At 32.8% G+C, this 27,902-nt stretch overlaps 1 protein-coding gene and 1 long non-coding RNA gene across 2 annotated transcripts in view; one reads left to right on the plus strand and one right to left on the minus strand.

Annotated features, from left to right (window-relative positions):
* Positions 1-3,663: 3,663 nt before the first annotated feature.
* LOC127732793 (putative ankyrin repeat protein RF_0381) overlaps positions 3,664-27,902 on the plus strand; it is a 101,378-nt gene continuing 77,139 nt past the window's right edge. The window contains exons 1-4 of the mRNA XM_052241970.1: positions 3,664-3,719; positions 6,539-6,576; positions 11,947-12,130; positions 13,802-14,104. Of these exons, the coding sequence (XP_052097930.1) occupies positions 6,541-6,576; positions 11,947-12,130; positions 13,802-14,104 (523 nt within the window). The 5' untranslated portion in view covers positions 3,664-3,719; positions 6,539-6,540. The remainder of the gene's footprint in view (positions 3,720-6,538; positions 6,577-11,946; positions 12,131-13,801; positions 14,105-27,902) is intronic.
* LOC127732813 (uncharacterized) lies at positions 17,354-23,545 on the minus strand. Its single transcript, XR_007996442.1, has 2 exons — positions 23,261-23,545; positions 17,354-17,601 (listed from the first exon to the last, which is right to left on the minus strand). It is a non-coding gene; the product is annotated as an uncharacterized LOC127732813 (long non-coding RNA).

Below are 27,902 nucleotides of genomic sequence, written 5' to 3' on the forward strand. Positions count from 1 at the left end.
TGATTCGTCAAAATTTCTTATCGTGATTCGTCACAGTCTCAAATATTAACCGTTACAGTTATTTTTGGAAAGAATTTAACGTGACTCGTCAAAATCAGTCGATTTTTTATCATCAAAAAAAGAAATGTACTTTTTATCGCCATGCACCAAAAATTACCGTTAACGTGAAGATTTGTTTTATCATTATTCGTCATGAAGGTACTACCATTACGACCCTCCTAAATCTATTTATCTGAAATGTTTTGTTATGTTATATTAAACTTGTACAAATTATAAACAATTTTCAAAATTTTAAGGTCAGAATTTTATTGTGTGAACCACCAAATTTAACGATGGATCAATTGGTTTCAGTGACAGATTTCCTCTCACAAAAATTTTATAACAAGTTTAACTGTTTCAAATGAGGGATTTTTGTTCATCAGTCCAAACTCATTAAACAAAAGAAAACAAGATGTAATAGTTATGTGCAATGTATCCCTTTGCATTTGCATCTTTAAAATAAAAATAAAGTAACTAGGAACTGGTAGCAAGACCTATTTTTTTATTTGCAAAAATTATTGAATGTTCATTTGATATCAATAAAACCAAATGAAGTGTAAATGTCAATCATTAAGCAACCCAACAAAAAGTTACTAAATAATGAAACATACTTTTCAAATAATAACAAAAGTATACATATTTGAACTTAAGAAAAATCTCGTCTTTATCCATTTCCATTGTCAATTCTAAACGTAGAATGACAGGGAAATATTCATTTGTTTGCATGTATAGTTATTTTCATAAATACTCATTTATCTAAAGAAAAAGCAAAACGTAAGCGTTTTATAATTTTAACTTTCGTTTTTTTACCCTAACTTTAGATTTTCGAACATAAACCATTCTGGAGTTTTTCCTAAACGATGTGCCATTGTCTCCTCTACAACACCTTTATGGTCGTTGCCGTCACAATCTCTATAAATTGGTCCAAATTTAACTTAAAGTGTCTTATTCACTAAATCTCATTTTGTCAATTCAATTTCAGTTCTTTTTTACACCTCTACAACACCTATGTAGTCGTTGCCCGTCACAATCTCTATAAATTGATCCAAAAATCAACTTAAATTGTCGTATCCCCTAATTTCATTTTTTAATTTTAGTTTTTTTAGCCTAACTTCAGATTTTCGAACATAAACCACTCTGAAGGTTTACCTAAACGATGCGCTTATGTCTCCTCTGCAACACCTATATAGTCGTTGCCCGTTACAATCTCTATAAATTAGTTCAAAATTAACTTAAACTGCCCTACCCTCCTTATTTTATTTTGTCAATTTCAGTTTTGTTTAGCCTTACTGCAGATTTTCGAACATAAACCACTCTGGAATTTTTTTCTAAACGTTGCGCCAATGTCTCCTCTACAACACCTATGTAGTCGTTGCCCGTCACAATCTCTATAAGTTGATCCAAAAATTAAATAAAATGTTCTTACCCCTTAATTTCTTTTTTTTTAATTTTAGTTTTTTTTTAGCCTAACTTCAGATTTTCGAACAAAAACCACTCTGGAGTTTTTCCTAAACGTTGCGCCAATGTCTCCTCTACACCACCTATATAGTTGTTGCCCGTCACAATCTCTATAAATTGGTCCAAAATTAACTTTGTGCCCTACCCCCCTAATTTCATTTTGTGAAATAGTTTTTTAACCCTTTTTTCAGATTTTCGAACATAAACCACTCTAGAGATTTTCCTTAACAATGTGCATATGTATCCTCTACAACACCTTTATAGTGGTTGCCCGTCACAATCTCTATAAATTAGTCCAAAATTAACTCAAACTGCCCCACCCCCCTTATTTTATTTTGTCAATTTCAGTTTTGTTTAGCCTTACTGCAGATTTTCGAACATAAACCACTCTGGAGTTTTTTTTCTAAACGTTGCGCCAATGTCTCCTCTACAACACCTATGTAGTCGTTGCCCGTCACAATCTCTATGAATTGATCCAAAAATTAAATAAAATTGTCTTACCCCTTAATTTCATTTTTTTAATTTTAGTTTTTTTTAGCCTAACTTCAGATTTTAGAACAAAAACCACACTGGAGATTTTTCTAAACGTTGCGCCAATGTCTCCTCTGCAACACCTATGTAGTTGTTGCCCGTCACAATCTCTATAAATTGGTCCAAAATTAACTTAGCATCCTACCCCCCCCCCCTCCCCCAAAAAAAATTTTTTTTTTTATTAATTTACCGCCGCTAATTTCATTTTGTCAATTTCAGTTTTTTAACCTTTCTTCAGATTTTCGAACATGAACCACTCTGGAGTTTTTTCTAAACGATGTGCCAATGTCTTTTCTACAATACCTATGTAGTCGTTGTCCGTCACAATCTCTATAAAATCGTCCAAAATCAACTTAAACTGCCCTAACCCCTTATCTTATTTTTTTTTATTTTAGTTTTTTCAGCCTAACTTCAGATTTTCGAACATACACAATTTAAAGGTTTTCCTAAACGATGCGCTAATGTCTCCTCTGTAACACCTATATAGTTGTTGCCCGTCACAATCTCTATAAATTTGTCCAAAATTAGCTTAGTGCCCTACTCCCCTAAATTCATTTTGTCAAATAGTTTTTTAACCCTAACTTCAGATTTTCGAACATAAACCAATCTGTAGTTTTTCCTAAACGATGCGCAAATGTCTCCTCTACAACACCTATATAGAGGCTGCCCGTAACAATCTCTTTAAATTAGTCCAAAATTAACTTAAATTGCCCTACCCCCTTAATCTCATTTGGTCATATTCTGTTTTTTACCCGTATCTTCTGATTTTGGAACATATACAATTCTTGAGTTTTTCCTAAACAGTAAACCTATGTCTCCCCTGCATCACCTTTATAGTCGTTGCCCGTCACAATCTCTATAAGTTGGTCCGAAATAAACTAATACATATATATATAATTGTTCGCTAGGTCTCTGTAATTGTTCGCTAGCTCGAAAAATACGTGATTGTCTACTTTGAAATTGTGGTTTTTAGTTATACATCATAATTGTTTGCTAGCTAATTGTTCGCTAGCTTCAGTCAAGTTACTTTGGCGGGGGTTTTACTGCCGGTCGGAGGAAGACCAATTGTGCCATATTTCTATTCCTTATTCAGAATCTGGTGCTATAGATATGAAGTATTAACATTACTTGGTTTAGACATACAAATTTGAGATAATCATCTTTTAATTCAAATTAGACTATTGTTCAGATAAATTAATTAACACAATGTTTAAGAGTATTTGTTATTTTGAAATAGATATGAAGGATTAATAGATAATCTTAAACCATTTGTTAATTCTTTTATCTAAACAATAATTTTATTTTATTAGAAGATGATTGACTCGAAGTTGTCTGTTCAAAGCCTGGGCAAACCAATTTGTTTTAACCTAATTATGTACATCCGGTCACTTGTTGTAAGACAAGGTCAAATCAAGGCTTATTTCGATCTATGCAAATCATTTCGCGGAATTATTAGCCATGAAGACGATAAAAACGACAATAAACCAAAAAGAGTATTAAATTCAAGTTCATCGAAGGATATAATTTGAATAAAAAACCAAATCATCAATTTATAAGTATATGCAATTTTATATCATGCGCACAAGTTTCAATAAATTAGTGTCAAAGGATTCATTTTTACAAAGAACGATAACCGAAGCACATTTTTTTGAGTTCAAGATGTAGATTTCCGAAAGTTCGACTAGAACCAAGTAAGTTTCAGCAATATGCATCCGTTTCTACTTGTCTAACTCGTTGTATTCACCAAACAGTAGCCGGCCAACTCTTCCCCAGTCGATACATAAAGTCAAAATGTACCAAAATAGCAAAAACGTAATATAATTTAACAACTTAATATAATATGATTTTACGGAATAAGTTGGTGATAGGAAATTATTTATAGTCGTTTCAATTTTTTCAAACAATAAGGGTCATTTATGACATTTGTATAGAAACATTTTCTTTCGGTACACAATGCTAATAATATTTTGTTCTATTTGTTCTGATTGTTTCTGTCATTGTGGTGTTTACCTTGTTTACTTTTCAAAACGAAAGTATATATTTTGCCCAAATATCTAATATTGTTCAATAAAGAACCTTGTAATGGATAGTTTATTATTGTAAATATGGATACGTTTGAACAATAACATTTTTTTTAATTCATTGTATCTGTAATGAATTTACTACCTATCAATTGCAATAGATTATTGAACGGTAGATAAAAAAAAAAACTAGTTCATACGCCATTTAAATCGACCAATGTTTAAATGTTTAAATTGTGTAGAATGTTATTGACCTTCAAATTCTGATAAAAATAACTACCAATAACATTCTTATGACACACGACAACTTTATTTTTATTTTCATTTATATGCAGGTAAGTTGTTTAGGATTCTCCGCATGAATAGAATGGTAGTTTTATTTCCTGTTAAAACGGTTTCCCGAAATTTAAAATAGCGGTGATCTCGCCATAATTTAGCTTCCAGAATGTTCTTTTAGAAGAGTAGTACGTACAGGATGATAATTTTCATTTTGTTTTTGCATACTGTTTTCATAGTTTCAAAATATTCCAGGAGTTAATAAATAGAAAAAACAAATATGTTTTTGATAGCGAAATATTGTCTTTCCTGCAAGCTTATAACAATGACATGATAACGTCACTGTTTTGTATTGATGATTAAGTTACGTCCAGTACCATTTATTTTATGCATATTCAGAATGAAAAACTGATTAGGGAAATTCAAACAAAAGGCTCTGACATGTAAGACGCCTTAAAATGAAAGGCAAAAATAAGACTGTCATCAGGTATAAGAGTATATTGTATAAGGGCAGACCAATAGCTGTACAAAAAATGCTTATGTTACAAGGGTTCTTTGGCGCATTTATTTCGATTTTTCGTTAGTTTTGGATAACAATTTGTTATTTCGGATAGGAAAATTTGAACTGTTAAAAAAGAGGTGTGACGAATACTTTATATAGATATAAAAAGATGTGGTTGATGAGTTGATACACATTGTATTTGCTTCAATATGTAAAAGGGATAAGACACAAGTTGATCAAACTTATATAGTCTACTCCTGTGGTATGGGTGCTAATAAGACAACTCTCCATCCAAGTCACAACTATTAAAAGTAAACCATTTAAGGTCAAAGTACGGTCTTCAACATGGCGCTTTGACTCGCATCGAACAGCAAGCTATGAATGGCCCCAAAAATGACTAGCGAAAACCATTCAAACAGGAAAAACAACGGTCTAATCTATATAAAATCGAGAAACGAGAAACGCTCATGAACCACAACAACAATCTACAACCACTGAACATCAGGATTCTGACTTAGGAAAGGTGCAAATAAATGCAGCTTTAAAAAATCAAATAGGTACCAACCTTCATCCTTTCCTGAAACAATAGAGTAACATCTATTGATGGTACATATTATAACTAGAGACGAAATATAACACTAAATAAGTAAACATTAGGTTATAATAAAGCATTACAAATTGTATCAACAGGTCAAATTAACACAAAAGTACAATATCATATAGGCAATGATATTAGTAGGTTTTGCTAAGATTGATTCATGGACACGATTATTTATAAAAATAAAAGAGGTAGCATCACGACAATGAAAGACCCTCTATAAAATATCAATTGAAATGGCTTAACTCAATCAAAAGACATATTCACACAAATAAGTGAACATACACTGAACGAATAAATTTGGTGTACACTTATCAAAACTGGTACATATTAAAAAAAGAGACGAAATATAACACTAAATTAGTAAACATTAAATTATAATAAAGCAGTACCAATTGTATCAATAAGTTAACATGGTTAAGTTAACACGAAAGTACGATTTGAGAGGACTGGCAGTTACTGAAAGCTAGTTATATATTTATCAATTATGGACCTTTGACGAGGTCAATACGTTATATATGGACCTGTTCAGAATATATTTAAAAAGGACGAAGTCCGAGTGTCAATATAATCAAACAGGTCCATATATAACGTATTGACTGAGTCATTTATTTCTATATTACATATGTAAATAATGTATTAGGAAAATGACGTTCAATGTTCTTTCTGGGTATTTTTTTATTGAGTCTTAATTGTATTTTGCAAGAGATTTAACATGTTATTGAAAATACCATTTTATTTTAACAACTTCATAGCTTGATTCATTAGCATTCTTGTATTCTTATCGTCTGCATTTAACATAAAATTCTTGAAATCTCGTTCTGATAAACTTGCAAATTTTCTTTTCTGATGCGGCGCTTCCTCCGTGGTTGTTGTGTGTGACTTAATGACGTCATAAATCTAAATTTAGCAAGATTTTTCTTATATTGACCACCAATATACATATAAAAAGAAACATAGCGTCAATATACGTAAAAATAGAAACAAGGCGTCAGATACGTAAAATAACCTTTGAAACACGTTACCGGCATATCCAATGAAAACAGTAGAATGCTACACCATATGTAATATATATATATATATATATATTATACTTCTAAAATTCTTTTACAGATATGAAGTTGCTACTATTGACGTTAGAAATTGTTATGGTAAGAAACCTCTATAATAAATATAACAAAACTCAATGCAAGGTCTTGTAAGTTTTTAAGGATTGATTCTCTCTCGACATAGCATTTTGATTACAGTTTATAAGGTAGACGTATGGAGCTTATATTTCAGAATTCGTTGTTAACCTTTTAAAAGCTAGAGAAAACTGGAATTGTAGAAACTTTACCGTGAAAAGGTTACTTCTAAATAAGTATGAAAAAAAATCAAAACTTTAAGGTAAATAAAAAAAGGAGGAAAAGTCCATAAAACCGGGCAGAACATAACTGTTTATGAATAAATGTTGACCTTAGATGATTTCGGCTATTTTGTAAGGTCCCCTTTTGGTCTTATAAAGGCAACAGTAGTATACCCCTATTTGAAAGTCATATATCGATTGAGAGAAAACAAATCCGGGTTACAAACTAAAACTAAGGGAAACACATCTACTATAAGAGGAAAACAACGAAACAAAAGAAACAAGTGTATAATGACGCTTTATTTATGTTTGGCTTTATACATCGTTGACTTGGAAAGGGTAGGGTTTGAGCAATTTCATGAAGGTAAGTCCTGAAAACCGCTTCAAAAGCGCGAAATTAATATACACAGAATAAATGTTAATGTATAAAGAATAAAAAAAAAAAGAAAATAACACATTAGATTTATTACTAAAAGGAACCATAACAATATCCTAATTCTTAAAAGTCAACATTGCCTGAAGGAGTTGAAACTTCGATTTCTAGATAATTATCAATGCATTAACGATTAATTCGTAACAATTGATGTTATGAATCATGAGTTTACCGAGTGTAGCTCAAGTTATCCTCGGGAACAAACATCAATCTTCTAAGATATGTGGGCGAACGCAAGAGAAGGGTATCAAGTTTTGCTTGTCGTGTTGTGTCCGTCGTGTTTTTCATTCAAATGCAAATTATAAATCGAATTGGATAAGGTTATAATTAAGGAAGCTCAATAACGACAAATGGAACACATTCGTGATAATTTGTGACACTGTAATTACATATCTAAATCTTCTTTAATTAACGTATAACATACATCTACATATGTATATCTATGACACAGATAATGGATTTTCTTTAAATGTTGTCAGATAGAAGATGGCTACTTTGTATTCATAAAAAGAGAGTACAGATCATAATGGGGCAATCCAAAACATTAAGATGCATATTTCCACGTATATAGTTATATAAGCTTGGTTAGATAATGTACCATTTGTGGAAGATGGGAAAACAAAAGGAGTAATCCAATTCTAAATCTCGTAAATCCATTAATGATGTATGAAAACATGTACCAACTACGATACAAAGTAGTCATAAAACATTAAGATGCATATTTTCACATATATAGTTATATAAGCTTGGTTAGATGATGTACCATTTGTGGAAGATGGGATATAAAACAAAAGGAGTAATCCAATTTTAAATTCTCGTAAATCCATTAATGATGTATAAAAACATGTACCAACTACGATACAAAGTAGTCATAAAACATTAAGATGCATATTTTCACATATATAGTTATATAAGCTTGGTTAGATGATGTACCATTTGTGGAAGATGGGATATAAAACAAAAGGAGTAATCCAATTTTAAATTCTCGTAAATCCATTAATGATGTATAAAAACATGTACCAACTACGATACGAACCAAACATATCTTAAGATGAGGTTACAAAACTTTGCCTAATATTTTTTTCTTGCTTTTTAAAATGTTTTGTATGCATTCTGCTTCGTATGATATATTCTAAATAGTAATTGGAATACCGATTGTTGAATAAAATGTCAATACAACAAACTCCACAAATACATATGCTGTCGACCAGACGTTGTAGTTGTAATCAATGATGTTCTTCACAGCGCCAACGTTTTCATGACTTAAAACAAGAAGTTTGTATCTACCTTTATCCTTTAGTTGAAAAATTACTTTTTTAAAAGAAGCTGTTGTCGTTTTTACAATTTAGCACCTAAAAATACAAATCTTAAGGCCACAATGCAACGAGCAGGAGTTAAAAGACTATTAACATCTATGTAAAAAAGAGAATAGGTCAAAATAACTGCGTGTGGAGTTTTAGTCCTCGAGGGTGTCATCAACACTAAAGTCAATGCTTCGGTATTGTGATAATTCATAATATAACAAACATTTAATAAATTACCAAATATTCAGATACTATGGTTCCAACTCAATTTGGCAAACATTACCTTAACTGAATTTTATTATACATTTTACGTTTCTTTTTGTCATATAGCCCCTGTCGTTTCTATATTTTCTAGAAGACGTTTATGTCACCTAAATCTCTCACGAAGATGAAATTTAATCAAATGGAAATTGATAAAAACTGAGGGAATCACATAATCTACAAAAAGAGCGAGACCGTGCACGTGTATATTTCGAACTACAATCAAAACACAATTTTAGCATGCACATTGTCAAAAGTTGTTTCTTAAATCTAATAAACAACAGACAATTGTATGAATTGTAATTGCATTATATCAGAAATTGAAAACCTCCTGATGTCATTTTGCTTAAGGATGAAATCGGGCAACTTTCCATAAAATATCATATAAAAAACAGCTGTGTTTCACATGCATCAGGTTGATGTCAGAGAACAAAATAAAAAAAAATGCCGTCATTACGTTTCATATTCCACACAGTAGGATTGTAAAAATAGCTCAAGAATTTCAACAACGGTCATTAATATATTTAACACAGGTAGATTTTGTGATAAATACATTAAAAGCAGGTGAAAGCCTGTAATTGTAAAAACAAAACGAGAAATTTTCTGAAAGTTAGTACTTAAAAATAGAAAATCAATTTCCCATATCCTACTTTAGGTCATTAAATAGCATTGTGTCTGCGTCACCGGACACGTCGAGCAATGGGTCATCGGTATTTAATAATAACAAAATTATTTAAACAGTTGAACAAGACTTACATTTACAAGAAAGAGAAAAAGAAAACGCTTCAGATTATATCCAAGGTTTTAATTGTTTCAATTATCAATTCGATTTCAATTTACACATTAGTTCCAGTTATACGTATGGTTTTAAAGGACAAAAGAAATTTATCTGCAAAAAGAAATTATATCGCAATTTAACAAAAAACTTTGGGATAAAAATTTGTGTGCTAAGGATCGACCAATTCGAGGGTTGTATATTCGTTATTAACAAAACAAATGATTTTCAATGAATCAAAAACAACCCTCATCCCTATTGTAACCCTGGAGATTGATGTAACAGCACAATATAAGAATAATTTATACATATATACAGTTTAAAATTGAAAGGCTTATAACACCACTGTTTCCATGTATGGCGGGTGAGTATCGGGCAACAACAAGCATAGTTAACCCTGCAATATTCCGTATTTGCCTATCCAAAGTCAGGAGCCAGTAAAAGTATAACAACAGAAATAATGAACTCCGAGGAAAAGTTCAAACGGAAAACCCTTTGTCAAATTCGTAATCAAAAGCTCAAACACATCAAACGAATGGAAAACAAAATTTTTCTTAAAATGTCCTGTACCAAGTCAGAAATATGGCAGTTGTTATCAAATAATCCGTTTCTATGTATGTTGACGTTTGTTTTTGTAGCAGTTCAGTGTTTCTGTTGTTCCGCTGTTTTCCTCTTATAGTTGATGTGTTTCCCTCGGTTTTGGTTTGTGACCTGGATTTGTTTCAGTTAAATCGATTTATGACTATTGAACAGCGGTATACTTCTGTTGCAGTATCTGTCATATACCTAATTTGGTACAAGCTTTTCCTGTTATACAGAAGTTGACGTTTGTTGTTGTATATCATACTTGTATTTCGCTTATTGTTTTAAAAATAAATCCGTTAGTTTTCTTGTTTGAATTGTTTCACATTTGTCATACCGCGGCCGTTTAAAGCTCACTATGTAGTATTGGTTTTGCCTATTATTAAAAGTGATAAGGTGATTTTAAGATGCTAGTTCTTGCATCATTTGATATCTTGCAATCATTCCATATTTTCTTTGTTCTATATTGAATCATCAGACCGACACAAAGAATATAAACAGCCAACTAACATCAAAACTAAATACACAAAGTATCGATCTTAGAGTACTCCTAGTTGGTGAAGCTAGTTCTGAGTTAACAGCAACTAAACCATAAATCATATTTATCAGACTATTCTCAATCAGAACACATCTAATGGATTAGGTGAAAGAATGTTATAAACAGTCTGAGAAAAAAAATGACCTAAAGCAATGCACAAACATAAATATCGACAGAATGTAGGACAGTAAATAAACTCATCATAGATACCAGGATTGAAATTTTGTATTTGCGCCAGACGCGCGTTTCGTCTACAAAAGACTCATCAGTGACGCTCGAATAAAAACAGTGCTCATAACTGTATCGGAAAAATATCTATTTATGTTCTAATTTATCGATACCAAAATCAGTAATACAGATAGAAACATATTGCAAGATATTGTCACGGTATTAAATAAATACTTTTAAGAATGATATTTTTTCTTCACATGATCGATAAGATTACAAGGACATTATCTAAATTTACAGAATCCATAAACAAGATCACCATACAAATTAGGGTACGATATCCGTTTTGTAATAAGTTTTAAATATCGGTACAGCCAAACTTCAAAAAGAAATATTTGTATCAATAAAATACGTCTAAAGTTATTTATTGTAACAAAATCCCTGACTTATTATCCAGTCATGCGTTTTGATAAATTACTTTCATTGAAATCAATAAATTCACGTCAAACGCATGTTAAACCCGCCGCATTATGTTCAAGCAAGAAACCTGCAATTAGAATTTTAGTTTTTTGCTGTCTATCGTTTCTGATTTTTTAGTTCATTGTTATAGTATAAATCATTAGATTTCTCTTTTGAATCGTTTCAATGTGTTCTTACTGAAATATTTAATTTGTTTATGGACATATTTTACGCACTACACCTTTCAAATATTTATATAAGGAAATCACCAAATATCGAATATAAAACCATGTCTAGTAATCAGTAGTTAATTGATGTTTTGAGTTTCTGTTAATACTAATGATTTGTAAAAGTTATGTAGTCTTTAACTTTACTTTTTAGAAAGGTAACAGTTTACAAAACTTTGAATTGTTAAAAAAACTAAAGACGTTCTAACCCGGAAATAGATTACCTCACCTGTATTTGGCAAAACCTTTGGAAATGTTCAGGTCCGCAATGTTCTTCAACTTCGTATTTGATTTTTATTCTATTGTCTGTATTATTGTAAATATTATAAACCTTGTTTTTTTTATTTCAATTAAGCTATCTGGATATCTATTACCTTTTAATTCAACAATGTCATACATACCTTTAATTAGAATGCATCATCATTTCAGATTATTGTTCTTCGAGTCTCAGTTAGTATTTGTGGGTACGATCGACAATGTCCACATTCATCACAAAGGGGTTTTCGTATTCGTAGTGAATGCGGTGGTAATTCAACAGTGTACAATTGTTTATACAACACGAAAAACAAAACCTACATTGAGTTTTGTGAGAAAAATGAGGAAGCCAGAGCAGGTGTGTATTTATTTCAGTATAATTATATTAAAAGGTTTTGAACCTTCCATGGTTTGTGGCATTTCTGTATATCTATCTATATATTTTCTGCCAATATAGGCACACCTTCCGTTTGAAGTCAACAACTTCCGTTCACCAGTAGAATAGTTCTCTGGTTAGAGAGTTAGTAGTTCACTACTTGGTATAGGTTAATAATTACATGGATAAAGTCTACATCTATATTAATGTTTAGTAGTTCTAGCACTTTGATATCCTGTTCTCGTAAAGATATCAAAAGAGACACTCTTACAGGTTCTAATGCCGTACATGAGATCAGAACATGTGAAATAGTTTCATCCTCTTTGCAGTAGACTTAACAGGTGGCAGGTATCTCATTTTTTTTAAAATTTAGCTCCTTTTGTCTGCAAGATGTAATTACCAGTTGCAATTCTGGTCCTGATTGGTAATTTGATGATGTCTCTACAGTTTGAGGTATTTGTTGATAGGATTGGGTGTATTCTCCTTATCTTTTATTCTCCGGATATGTATTTTAGACTGAAGTATCTCCCAGAGTATTTATTTGTTTTGTCAGTCTAGTATGTATGTAATTTTCTTGTAATTAGGTTTTTCCATTGCAATTTTCCTAAAGGATTGTTTAAAAAAATCCTGGCATGCATATATCATATTTCAGACATATTTTCTTGATTTCAATAAACCAGCTATTACTTTGATGTGTTTTTAATTGTAGTTGTATTTCTGCCAGTCTCCATTCAATTGTAGATTTATCTGCTCATTAAATATTCCCAAATAAAAATAAAGTTTTTAGATGTAATTCAGCCTCTATAGGTAGGGATCAACTTAGTATATACATCGCAGGATCAGCTGTATTCCTGGATAATGATAATATTTGCTTTATCGTTTTCTTAAGGAATTGATGTATAGAATACAAAATATGGCCAGTTGGAAGTAAAATTCCACGGCCATAGATTACAATAGGCATGACATAAGTATTTAGAATTGTAATAGTAGTTTACGGATCCAAACCATTCTTTCCATGTAGGCCTGTTCCCATAAGACTATAAAGTGATATTCTGGCTTTTTTCATGTTCTCTTCAGCAGTGAGTTTTGTTGAGTTGTTCAGCCATTTTTGTATTCCAATGTGTGTGGAATGTTCTACAACTGACATCGGATTATTATTGATGTTCCAGAAGTTCTTCAATTTCAATAGATTTAGTTGAAGTATTAATAGGTAGGACCACACTTTTTGTTGGCTGCAACGTGTACCCCTCTCTCTTACTGAAGTTTCTATTAAAACAACATTTTGTTCGTATGACATTTACAACGAATAATGCAATAATAACTAATTCATCTTCGGTAATTACTTTCTTCATTGCCCAGTCATTTTGTAGATTATGGTTTTCCAACTGGCTCATGATGTTTATTATCTCAAAAGCCTATTGTGTTACCCCTTCCGAACATGAATTAACGAGCATTATATCGTATATGCACACATACCATATTTGTTCAAAACATATCGATTAACAAAAGAATGAAAATAAAACAAATTGAGCAAGATAACAAGAGCTATGGGTAAACAAACTTGAGCGATTTGTACGAATTTAGTCTTGCTAACCAATACTTGTCTTCTTTTAATTCACTGACAATGTATGTTTTGTTTTTTATTTTTTGTAGGCTTGAAATATGTTATCTCTGGGACGTTTAGAAATGTAAGGTGTTCTGAAGAGAGATATCAACCAATCACATTTTGGACAAACCGAAGCACTAATTGCTTATATTTAAAGTCACCGTGTACTGAAACTGGACAACTAGTGTTCGACAATACGTCAACTATCGGCGATTCTACTTGTCGATGTGATTACACAAGACATTATGCATTTGTATCACCACCACGAAATCCATGTTTCTGTATGCCGTCCGTGGAAGACTGCTCATGTTACATTAAACAGTGTCCCAAAAATACCACGTTATCACCTGGTAAGTCAGTATTTATGTTTTTGTCTTTTATTGTCGATATTGACGATTTGGTTATTAAAACCATTTTATAATTTATTAGGTAATTATGTCCATTCACACCATATGTAGCTTAGGTCTATTTCTTTGATAAAATCAATTAGTCTGGGCACTTTCGCGTCTTAGATTGTATAAAACTTCTAACTGGTACGAAGTGGGGAGCAAATAGTCATTCTCTTAGCAACATATATATTGCACTAATAAGATCAAAATATACTACGAATGTGAAGTATACAACTCCGCCTCACATTCTGTAAACAAAGATTCTAGACCGGGTGCGAAGTTAAGCACCTCGAATTTGTACAGGTGCATATAAAAATGTAGCCACTAGTGGAAGTAGAAATGGGTGACCCATCCTACGAAGAATGTAGGAAGTGTCTAATTATAATTTTTTTCTTGAATATATCATGATGATTATCATCCAACTAATGGAAGTCTAGCAAAAAACAACCATTCTTTGATACCCCAGGGAAATTTTAAACAGACTTGAAAACCGTATTTTTTTGTTTCAAAAGATATGATTACTCAGAATGATGTAGACATTAACCAAATATATAGATACAAACACCCACCCCCACCCCCCTTGGCATTTGTTTAAACCCCGTGTATGTTCACAACTTCTCAATGCTCATCTCGACGAAGGACCATCCACACTTATTTCAAAGTGAAAGTATCTTCATAAATTTTATGGACACCATCATGAATTGGTTGATCTATTCGATGTGTCTGTGTCTAAACTAACTAACGACATTTTTACCACGTCTTAGATTGTGGTTTAACATCAATGTCGTCTGTCTGCTAAGTACCGAACGTGACCTAATCCTGAATATGACTGTTTTGCAGAGTGTGAAAAAAATATGTATTGAACGATATTATTTTTTATACAACCAGATAGTCAAACTAGGTAGTAACATAATATTTGAGTGCACCCAAGCCACGTCAGAATTTTAGGAAATTAAATTGCAGACCAGACAACCGAACAGGTTCTTAATAAATGTACAATAGATTGTCGTATTCCCCAATATAAGGAAGACATCAAATGTTTAAAAAAAAACGTCTTAAAACAATATTGCAAATACAGTGATCGGACAACCCAAAGAGAACATTTGCTACACTAAATAATGTATCGTTTTATATTACTAATCCACAACTGAATAGAGAAAATGAACTATTTATATTCAGATTAAGATCTGGCTCTAATAATGTGAATAAATATCTTTACAAAATAGGTAAAAGTCCTAGTGAACTTTGTGAACTCTGTAAAGTCACAGACGATGTTGTAAACTTTCTATTAGTCTGCTCAAAATAGGATCCGCAAAGAAAACAGATGGCTGAAACGCTTAAAAGAGTGACAAAAGATACCAGAGGGATAGTCAAACTCATAGATCGAAAACAAACTGACAACGCCATGGCCAAAAATAAAAAGACAAACAGACAAATAATAGTACAGATGACACAACATAGAAAACTAAAGACTAAGCAACACGAACCCCATCAAAAACTGGGGTTCGTGTTGCTTAGTAAATTCAAGGAGTCATAGATCTCTCATCGAAACAACTTCTATCTGGATACACACATACTTTTGGTCCAGTGCATTCCTATTTACGGGAAACTAATACACTTATAAGAAAATAAGAAAGACTCTCAAATAAGTATCATCAATATATTCATTTGTATATACATCCTTTAGATAAGATAAATGTGTATTTGTAGCCTGTGAACATGATGAATCTAAAAACGTTTCTTTATAATTTAACAGTATATGCTAAAAAAAAACAGAAAAAGTAATAACAAAAGAAAATACAATATCACTTTCAGATTTTCACAAACTGATAATTACAGTCATATTATTAGAAAAAATAAGAAAAAACAAACAAACACAATACACTCAAATAATTCAGAATAGAAACTTGTGCTAAATCCTTTTCTATGACGGTGTCACTAAAATTTGTATCTTATATATGAGCTGCGTCGGATAGAAATCGACCTTATGCTAATGAATATCACTTCACCTGTTAAACTGTTTCGGGTTGAAAAAAATATCTATGCAAAGTCTGTAACTGTTTCAAAATTTAATTGATATAAGAACATTACAAAACAGACATAGATTCATCTTTTATTTTGTATTTGAATGTTCCCAAAGCAATAAAAATCTTATATATTAGCATGTATACGTGCACTTGCATAAGGTCGATTTCTATCCGACGGAGCTCATATATTAAATGGATATATATATCTAAATAGGCGACTACATGTGTAGGTAGGGATGATGTCTCTTTCAACGACAGAAATGATTTGTTTTCCTCGTCAGGGACGAAGGAATCACTAAACACCAGCATGTCTTTGGAATGTTATTCGGAACAATATACGCGACCGTTATGGAAAAGGAACGGCTACAAAATCCCATTCCTTACTAAAGGATTCTTTATCTGCTACATCAATCATTGGAGAAGACTATCTCTTCTCTTAATATACTACCGAAATTTACCCAATAGAACTTACTTTAATTAAATCTAACATAAACAGCAGTAGTTGTCCTTTTCTAGATTTGGACATTTTAATCTTTGAAGGAAAACTCCATACGAAAATTTACGACAATTGAGACGACTTTTCATTCCCTATTGTTAATTTTCCTTTTTTTAGACGGCGATGTTCCTTTGACTCCATCATACGGTGTTTATATATCCCAACTCGTTCGTTATGCCCGTGTGTGTAGTGATGTCATATATTTTAACGAACGTAATCAATGCATCACTGGTAAATTATTAAGTCAGGGATTTCGTTACCATAAATTACGTAAAACTTTTACTAAATTCTTTCATAGATACAAAGATTTGATTAGTGAATTTGGCTGTACCTGTAGAAAACTGATTAAAAACGGTATTTCACAGCCTAAATTTTACGGTAATATTGTACTTAAAGCGCGGAAATCACTATGTGATCCGTGTAAACTCATCGAACCTTTAAACAAACTTATAAGTAAAGGTTATCTTACCAATATGAATTAGATCTTTGAATATAGTTTACAATGGCATTTGTCATCAGCAAATTAAAACAACTAAATTTGTATTCTTTTCAAACGGGATGTATAAAGACACACCTGTTGCGGAGACGATTTGAATTGTGCAGTGGAATAAATTGTTCATATAAAGTTCGACGATAATGTTATACCAATAGCATTATTATATCCATAACATATAACTAACTCGAATGTTTGCTAATAACTACGTTTTAATCCAATATTTACAATATTTACAATCATTGCGTATAACAATTTCACAACATTGTTTTCGATGTTAACTTATCGCATGATAAAGACGAACTGTTTACGTCTGAACATTAGACATAAAATTTCACACTAATTTAACCTGATTTCCAGAGATGATCAAAACAAAGTAATTAAATCGCCACAGCTGCATTTGCAGACGACTATTATTTGAACTCTAAATGACTAGACTGACCTACTGAAGGTGTCATAAAATTTAGGTATCCCGTTAAGATTAACAATTAACTTTCTACACTGTAATAAATTCTTTGGAAAATATCGTTATCTTTAACTTATCTTAGCAGACGAAAATGTAACTTTATACCAACATAATTGTATTGAAAATTAACATAAAAATAAACTTTCAAAAATATAAGTGCAATTAATAAAAACCGATTTCTACTCTATTAAAAATCATAACTAAAAAACAATCATACTAATAAAAACTAAAAACTATTGTCTTCCATCCATTTTCCCCCTCTTGATTGGTCTAAGCCAATCAAACAAAACAATAATTAACCGATATAAAACTGTCTCTGAATTAAGTTCAAATTATCAAATCTAAAACTATTTCAAAATATTTAACTGTCTAGATTAAAATGAAACTATATGTCCACACTTCAATTATTTATCACTGTCATTTTCGGAGGTTTCGATGTCTAACGGACACAGTTTTGTTATCGGTCTTATTAATACAGTTTGTCCAAGTGAAACTTTTGCAACTCGAACATGTCCATCTTTTCCGGGGAAAACTTCGATTATTCTACCAAGCGGCCAATGTCCTCTCGGAACGTTCAGATTCATGACAAGCACAATATCATCGGTTTTCATGTCCCTTTTCGTTTTAGTCCACTTGTCACGTTTGTTTAGTCCCGGTAACCATTCTCTAATCCAACATTTCCAGAAATGTCTAATTAATTCCTGTATTCTTCTTTAGCGTTTTCTCGGGTTAAGATCAGTATTATCAACGGTTTCTGGAGCGAAATGACCACCTAATTGTCCGTGTAAGAAGTGATTCGGTGTTAAAGGTGTATCATCTTTCGGATCGGCTGACTGGTACGTAAGCGGTCTCGAATTGATCAGCGCTTCAGCTCCGGTAAATGCTGTTAAAAGTTCTTCATCATTAATGTCTGCATTTCTTAATATTGCATAAATAGCCTTTTTTGCGGATTTTATCATAGTTTCGTGAATACCACCTAAATGCGGTGCTAGCGGTGGAATACAATGCCACTTATTCCCTTGGTTACTTATTGAATTCTGTATTTTATCATTGTCTAAAAGCGCAACTAGTTCTTTCAGTTCTTGCTTTAGTCTGCAATTGTCAATAAATCTGTACACATACGCATGTACACGAACTAGTCTTACAAAACTTGAATAACGTACGGGATCTAAACGCCAATCTGAATCACTAGTGTGAATACTTTTCAGTGTAGTACAGTTAGTTAATTTATCGCTTGTTTTCTTTTGACACTTAAGTTCGGTATCACGTAAGTTTTCTATCTGAATATTAGTTTCCGGCCATTGCGGTTCTTCTTCTTGTAGAAATTCCGGTCCATTCCACCAAATTACGTCCGACTGTAATTGTATAATTTCCCTACCTCTAGATACTAAATCTGCTGGGTTAACTTTTGTTGGCACATGTCGCCATTGTTTAGGATGCAATGAAGTTTCTCCAATTCGCTACAAACGGCTTGTACTCTCTGCTCCTACCGCTTATCCAATACAAAACGTTCATACTGTCTGACCAGAATGTCATGTTATCCTCAGGTACTTCTAATGCGGGTTTAACTGAAAGTGCTAATCTTAATCCCAAAACTGCGGCCATCAACTCAAGTCGTGGAATGCTGACTGAAGTTAACGGAGAAACTCTCGATTTCGCTGCTATCAATCTCGAAGATATCGTTCCACTCTTATACTCGTGTCTAGCATATATAACTGAACCATAAGCCTCCTGAGAAGCGTCGCTGAATTTATGAAGACTCGTTGAAACAATGTCATCGTCTAACTGCAAACATCTCGGTATTTTAATACAACATAGTTCATCAAGTTCACGGAACCACTCTCTTGATTTGTCAACTAGTATTTCGTCTAACTGGTCGTCCTAGTCTAGTCCTGCTGTCCACATCTCTTGTAGTAGTAGTTTTCCTCTTATTGTGTACGGCGCAATAAATCCCAATGGGTTGAATAACGTAGCAACTTTGCTTAGAATGTTTCGTTTAGTAAATTTGAAATCATCTGCCGGTGGGTTAGCTTTAAACGTGAATATGTCATTGTCTGCCTGCCATATAACTCCTAGATTTTTTACGGACGGTAAATATCCCTCATCGAGATCGACTTGTGACGCACGATCTTCTTCTGGGATACATTGCAGAACTACCTTTGAATTCGAAAGCCATTTTCGTGCATACATTCCTGCTTTTTCCCATAACTGTGGTAGCTGATTATAAAGTTCGATGCCTTGTTCATCGTTGATTACAGAGTCCATGCTGTCGTCCATGTATGTAGATTTGAGAACTGTTTTGGCGGCTCGCGGATATGAATCTTTCGTCATTCCGGCATGTTTTCTAGAAACAAACTGAGCTTGAAATGGAGACGAATTTACTCCAAAAACAACACTATTGAATTCATATTCCTCTGGTACATATTCAGTTTTCATTGCGCGCCATAAAAATCTGTGAAACGGTCTGTCGTCTGGTGCAATTTTAATTCTCAAATACATTTCGGCTATGTCACAAACAAGTGCAACTGTATACTTTCTGAAGCGTAACAGTACATCAAATAAATCCTGTTGTAACTTTGGTCCTTGATGAATAGTGTCATTTAGCGAAATCCCCTTAAACTTTGCAGACGCTTCAAATACAATCCTCGTTTTAGTAGTTTCCTTGTCCGGTCTTATCACCGGGAAATGCGGCAAATACCATTTTCCTGCTACGGTCTCCTCCTTTGTCGACACTTTTCGAACATATCCTTTTTCAATGTATTTCTCTATGGTTTGTGTGTAATCTTTTGCAACACTCGGGTCTTTCTTTAATCTTTTTTCTGTGTTTTCTAATCTATGCAAAGCCATGTTGTAATTGTTCGGTAACAATGGTGTGTCGTCTTTCCACGGTACTTTAACTTCGTAGTGTCCATCCTTTAATTCCAAAGATTGCTCTACCTTAGACAACGCCTTTTGCTCATCACTGCTTAGAAATACGTTTCCGCTTGGTGTTTTGACATTTTCGATTTCCCAAAACTTCCTTACAATGTTATCTAAATCATTTCGATTCTCATGTCCACGAGCAAAATACGTTCGGTTAAATAGTGTCTGCTCCTGTCCGCTATTCGGATCGCAGATGAACGTCCAACCCAACGGTGTTAGTCTAGCAATTGGTTCTCCAGGTTTACCACGTATATCTCTATAAGAATAATGTAGATCCGGATAGTCCAGCCCGATCAACATATCAACGGTAGGTCTTTGTCCTAGATTCGGAAATTAAATCCCTGCAAGATGCTCCCATTTCCGAGCGTGTTGTTTCCATTCAACTGGTTGCAAACTTCCGGTTACACGGTTAGTAGTGAATGCTACTATATGGGCGTCTGTCTGACTATTATGACTTTGAAGTCTAACCTCGACTGGCATAGTTTTAAATGTTTCGACATTGTAATTTAACACATTAACTGTCACTTTCTGAACTTGTCCCTGCAGTCCCAATTCAGCGGCAACATCAGCGTTGATATACGTTTTCGTACTTGCGTCATCCAGTAATGCATTAACGTTTACGGTTCGGTTTCCATTTTTCAATATAACGGGCACTGTTCTCTCACGGCCGATCATTGTGCGATCCTGACTCTCCCCCTCAGTGGCGGCGGCTGTATCTTCCTTCTTTTCAGTAGCAAAGTTCTGTTTTGTTTTCGATTCGGTTCTCACTGGAACCTTCGGCTCACTGAACGATTGTTTGTCCCTATGTAAAAGTCTGTTGTGCACTTCTTTGCATCCACCCAAGTAACACGCTCTACTTCTCGGACACTGTCTTCCGACGTGATCAAGTCCTAAACAACGATAACACAACTGAAGTCGTTTTGCGGGATCCCATCTCTTGTGAACGGTTAATTTCCGAAATTCATCGCACCTCCAGACTCCATGATGACCGTTACAACATTTGCACAAATGTTTTATTGATTCCCTTTTTCCGATGTGGTCCTCATTTAGCGATTTTCCAAAAAATGTTCTAAATCCATCCCTACGATTTCCCTTATAATTTCGCTGTGAATTGCTACTAGTGTTTGCACTTAATCCATGTATTGTTTCTGATGCTATAGTTTGAAAACTCTGCTTTCTGTAAAATCCGCTCACGTAGACATTCAACTGACTCTATTTTTCCGCTTTCAAATTTCGAACGATGATGCCTCGACAACATAGATTCTGTCATCTTTCGCTGAAATTTGTTGTACAAAGAACCATTCTTTAACTCCTCAAAACGACCTGCTTCTTTCAAGTTCACAACTGCTATATCCAGTAAATCTACAAAATTTTCTATGTCTTTAGCGAATCCTTCTCTTATAGGTTTAAAATTTTCAAGTTCTTCGATATACAATGTTATTTGTCTTCTTTGTCCTTCATACTTTCTTTCTAAACGCTCCTTTGCAGCATCGTAAGCAACTGTTGAATGTCCTAAATTTTCTATAACTTGCAAAGCTTCACCTTCTACATATTTTCTCAGTTGTAATAATTTATATTCCTTTGTTGTCGGTGCTTGGTCAATACATGCTAAGAATGCAGCTTTCCAGCTCTGATAATTCCTTTTATTTCCTGTGAAAACCGGTATTGAAAATCTTTTCAACTGTTTCCGCATATCCTGTCCTAATTCTGAACTAAATTTCGTTTCATTTAATTGCTTGTCGTTATTTTCTTCTATCGTAGTTTGTTCAAATTCTGGTTTAACTTCCTTTTCTTTATTTATAGGTTTACTTTCCACTTTATTTCCGGAATTCACATTAGCTCGTTTCGATATTCTCGATACACTAGAACCATCGCTTGACTCAACCATACTCTCGATCAAATAATCACGACACTCATTTTCTACGTCCGTAAATTCCTCTTCCATTTTTTCCATCTCTTTTGTTGTTTTCTACACATTTAGAAAATCATTCTTGAACTTATATTCATCATAAATATTCCCCATAATATCCATCGCTTTTTCTTCTACATTTATCAGTTTCTCTTGAAATACTTTTATTTCTTCACGATCCGGAAAATCTTCTTCAAGAATTTGTAGTAATGAATGTCTAGTTTTTGTGAATGCCGATTTTGCTTTTGCTTTTTCCTTCTTCAGATCTTCTAATTGTAAACTTTCGTCCGGTTTAGCAATAACGGTTTCGTCCATTTTGTCTCCCTTGCTTGCCTCTGCTTCTATTTCCAAATCCCAATTACTCATTTTCTCACAATACGATTACGATTACAGTTCATTGAACCACGCTCTGCTACCATAATGTTGCGGAGATTATATGAATTGTGCAGTGGAATAAATTGTTCATATAAAGTTCGACGATTTGGGATTTGGGAGTTCGACGATAATGTTATACCAATAGCATTATTATATCCATAACATATAACTAACTCGAATGTTTGCTAATAACTACGCTTTAATCCAATATTTACAATATATACAATCATTGCGCATTACAATTTCACAACATTGTTTTCGATGTTAACTTATCGCATGATAAAGACGATTTGTTTACGTGTGAACATTAGACATAAAATTTCACACTAATTTAACCTGATTCCCAGAGATTATCAAAACAAAGCAATTAAATCGCCACAGCTGCATTTGCAGACGACTATTATTTGAACTCTAAATGACTAGACTGACCTACTGAAGGTGTCATAAAATTTAGGAATCCCGTTAAGATTAACAATTAACTTTCTACACTGTAATAAATTCTTTGGAAAATATCGTTATCTTTAACTAATCTTAGCAGACGAAAATGTAATTTTATTTCAACATAATTGTATTGAAAATTAAGGATAAAAATAAACTTACAAAAATATAAGTGTAATTAATAAAAACCGATTTCTACTCTATTAAAAATCATAACTAAAAAACAATCATACTAATAAAAACTAAAAACTATTGTCTTCAATCCAACACCCACGTTCATTTTGATCTATAAAGAGGTTAACTCCTAACTATCTTACTGCCTGTCGATATTTTTATTTTTGACATTGCACAAGTCATGTCTTCTTTGACTGTTCATGACGTTAAAATACTAAATCCCTGGTATGTGTTTTAGTTGATTTTAGTCTCTGATGCATGATTTTTATTATTAATTGTTTTTGGCTCTTAACTAGCTGTCAGTAACTGCGAGTACTCTCAAATCGTGCTTTCTTGTTTATGTGACGTGTTGATACTAATTGTACTGCTTTTTTGTTATTTAATGTTATTCAGGGTTATATCTGGTCTATATACCAGCTTTGATAAGTGTTTGGTATTACTATAAATTTTCACTTCGTACTATGTACATCAAAATTATTTATTTTGTAAAAATATTTCCTTTCTCTATTTGAACTGTACACGTATACCTAACAACAAAATTATTTCCATTTACCTATGATTAAAGTAATTGCAAATGGCTGATATTTTTGTTCAAGCATATTGTTTTTCTTAAATTGTTTAACATTTCATAGCGGTATAACATGTTACTTTTATTATTCTTCCCTTAGTTTATTTATTTTGTATTTACATTGTATCGTAGGTCAAATTTATTTGCTCAGTGTATGTTCACTGGTGTTAATATGTCCTTTGATTGAGTTAAGCTATTTCAGTTGATATTTTATAGTGTGTCTTTCTATGTTGTGATGTTACACTTTTGTTTCAGAAAAAGGGTGAAGGTTTGGTACCATTAAACGTTTAAACCCGCTGCATTTGTTTGCACCTGTCCTAAGTAAGGAATCTGATGTTCAGTAGTTGTCGTTTGTTGATGTGGTTCATAAGTGTTTCTCGTTTCTCGTTTCTCGTTTTTAATATAGATTAGACCGTTGGTTTTCCCGTTTGAATGGTTTTACACTAGTATTTTTTTGGGCCCTTTATAGCTTGCTGTTCGGTGTGAGCCAAGTCCGTACTTTGACCTATAATGGTTTACTTTTATAAATTTTGACTTGGATGGAAAGTTGTCTCATTGGCACTCATTCCACATCATTTTATATCTATTTAACTAGCACATGCCTTGTTCTATGTTTCAAAATATACTTTTTTTATAGGTTTATCACAAACAACACAAAGGTGAACCACCTGATTAAATTTCTAAGCAATATTATGATACCTATCAGTTAATAATTTACATTTCATTAAGAACTTTTATTTGTTTTTTCAACAATTAAAAACCCCAATATTGCAGTATTCTTTTTATATATATTAAAAATGAAAGATTACCTAATGAAAACTGTATAACAATTTAAATATTTTACCTTAAGTTTAACTTTATAGAAACCAGGTATATCCTTAATTGTACATGTATCAGCTTCTACATGCCAATTTTCAACATACCTTTAAAGCCTTCTAAGAAAAAAACTGACCTTCGAATAGGGGTACTCCAAAAATAACCTCTGGTTTTCTGGAAATCTTAAATTAGTATACTATAGAGCGCATTAATCGTCAATTTTTAATGCAAACTCATAGACAAGTAATATTTGGCTCAAATTGGTCTAAATATATTTCTCTTTCACCAAAAGTTTCATTTCTGCAAATTTGTTGGTGAGTTTAAGTAAACAAGGACATCAAAAGCACTATTTTGTATCAGAGTAGGGCTACTTTTACATACGTTCTAAATAGAGGGAGTAATTGGTGGTCTGACACCTACTACAACAACGAAAAACAATTATGAATTATTGCAGATGGCAACCAACAACAATTACTGTTTTCGAGGCTTCTGGCTCTGGACAGACACAAACAGAATTCATCGGCATTAAACGCTTTCCTAACCTGAGACAATGATGTAACAAAAACAACATTTATTTAACAGACCATCTTGCTCCGAATTACACCAATGCTATAACTTATATGACATCGCAAAGTAGAGAACTTGGAATGTGTCCAATTTTAATAATTTATCTCACTATATGAGGCACTTCTATTGTGATTTGCTTTTTTATCTATTATTATGGAAGATCCCTAACTTACTCATCAACTGTTACGGTTCTTATACATTTTCGGTTTTCAAATATTCGGCTTTGAGCATTCCTGATAAAGGCAAATCCAGAAAAGCGGTTCGGTCGCATGAAATGAGGTCCTTCCACTTTTCTGTGGAAAGACCTATTGTATTTGTTCTAATTATTAGGTCTTTCCACTTTTCTGTGGAAAGACCTATTGATTTTCATCTGATTATTAGGTCTTTCCACTTTTCTATGGAAAGACCTATTTATTTTCTTCTGATTATTATTAGGTCTTTCCACTTTTCTGTGGAAAGACCTATTGATTTTCTTCTGATTATTATTAGGTCTTTCCACTTTTCCGTGGAAAGACCTATTGCTTTTGTTCTGATTATTAGGTCTTTCCACTTTTCCGTGGAAAGACCTATTTCTTTTGTTCTGACTATTATTTTTTTTCTTCCGCCTAATTTTTTTCCTCCGCTGTTTTGTTGTTTCGCAAGATGTTGCTTAGATATTTGGAATATGATATCGAACAGTTATTACGCTTTTGAAACTGACACTGCGTAACCGAATACTTTTCCATATACGAGTTATCTCCCCGAACTCTGTTTTTCTTGTTATTTCTAAAACTTTGCAACCGTACAAGAAACCGACAAATTTATTTTTCCAAATTGCTCGTTATATCCTCAGGATGTTTCGTTTAATTTTGACCGAAGCCGTTTAGAGATTCCATATGATATTATTTTCCCATTTGTATTTGATATAAGTAAAATGTATATGTAACTGGAAAACCATAAGTGATAGAGGGTCTTTTGATTTGAGGTCCTTGGTCCATAAAAATGAAAATGAGGTCAAGGTCATGTTCAAAATTTTGATTTTGGCTTATCACTAATTTTCAGAAATCTTGTAAGATATCGACAAAATATTTTTACAGAATTGTTAGTTGCGACATGTCGTAACACATAATTTTAGTTGAAAGGGAACGTAGACATTTAATGGGAGTTTACCCCCCTTTTATATCTAATATTAGTAGTATGGTAATATAACTCATTAACAATATATAGTAGATGCCAAGAGTCTTTTGATTTGAGACCCTTGTTTCCTGACCTTGAATTTGATTTGACGTTCTAGATTTTAACCTTTACTTTAACACTAAAGTTGGTGCATTAAGTTGCAAGTCATATGACCTTTTGTAAACCGAAAGTAGCCATTCTTGTACTCATTTAATGTAAAAGTACATAGAACCATATATTTTTGGAATCAGTGTCAAGTAAACTATCAGATGAGACCGAATTTGACATTTTTTAACCATGTATCTATAAATTCAACGTACAATAAGCTATCATTTGGCACTGAAAATTACATTTCTAACCGAATTTTATTATTTTTAACATCAAAATATATTGTATCGGGTGGAAAGACCTTTAATTGTTCTCTGAACAATTCGAGATTTTTTTTCTTCTTCTTCCGCCACATCATTTCTTGCGTATAAATTTTGTTTCGCAAGATGTCGCTTAGATGTTTGGTATACGATATCGAACAGTTTCTGCGCGCCTTTGAAATTGACCCTGCTTAACCGAATACTTTTCTTTGCAGGCGTTATCTCCTCGAACACTGTTTTCCTTGTGAGTGCATCTCCTCCGTAACTGTAAAAGCAAGCGACAGATTTATTTTACCAAATTGCTTGTTATATCCTCAGGATGTTTTGTCCAATATTGACCGAAGTTATACGAAAACTCCATATGAGAGTTAATTCCTTTTCTGTATTTGACATAAGGGATATACAAATGTATAGCATGAATGGTAAGTGATAGAGACCTAAGGTATATTGTTTTGAGGTCCTTGGTTCAGTTAAATGAAATTGAGGCCAAGGTCAAAGGTCAAGGTCATATTCTAATTTTTTTTCTTTTCCTTGTTTTATGATCTCCTCTGTCACTTTTAAAGATATATATATAAAAGAACTAGTGCAAAATGTTTGGCTTATTGTGATTAAGATATGATACATTTGGTCTGAAACAATCCAATGACATCTTATAGGAGTTATTGTCCTCGAAATGATTCAATTTAAGGTTAATTGATTATTACTCCAACTTGGTACATGATAAAGCCATAGGGTCTTTTGCAAACTGTTGGTTGACATATGACCATGAAAAATACCTACCGGAAGTAACCTTGAGTAAACCGGAAGTAGCCTTTTTTGTACTTATTTCATGGAAAAGTACCTAGAAACTATATATTTTTTTAAATATGCATACATAAACCTATCATTTCAGACCGAAAGTGACCTTCACTAAACCGGAAGTACCTTATATCTCCCTCAACCTAATCTTTAACTGGATTTTAATATTTTCATATCAAAATATATC

The sequence above is a fragment of the Mytilus californianus genome, unplaced genomic scaffold (genome assembly GCF_021869535.1).
Source record: "Mytilus californianus isolate M0D057914Y unplaced genomic scaffold, xbMytCali1.0.p SCAF_28, whole genome shotgun sequence".
Taxonomy (NCBI): domain Eukaryota; kingdom Metazoa; phylum Mollusca; class Bivalvia; order Mytilida; family Mytilidae; genus Mytilus; species Mytilus californianus.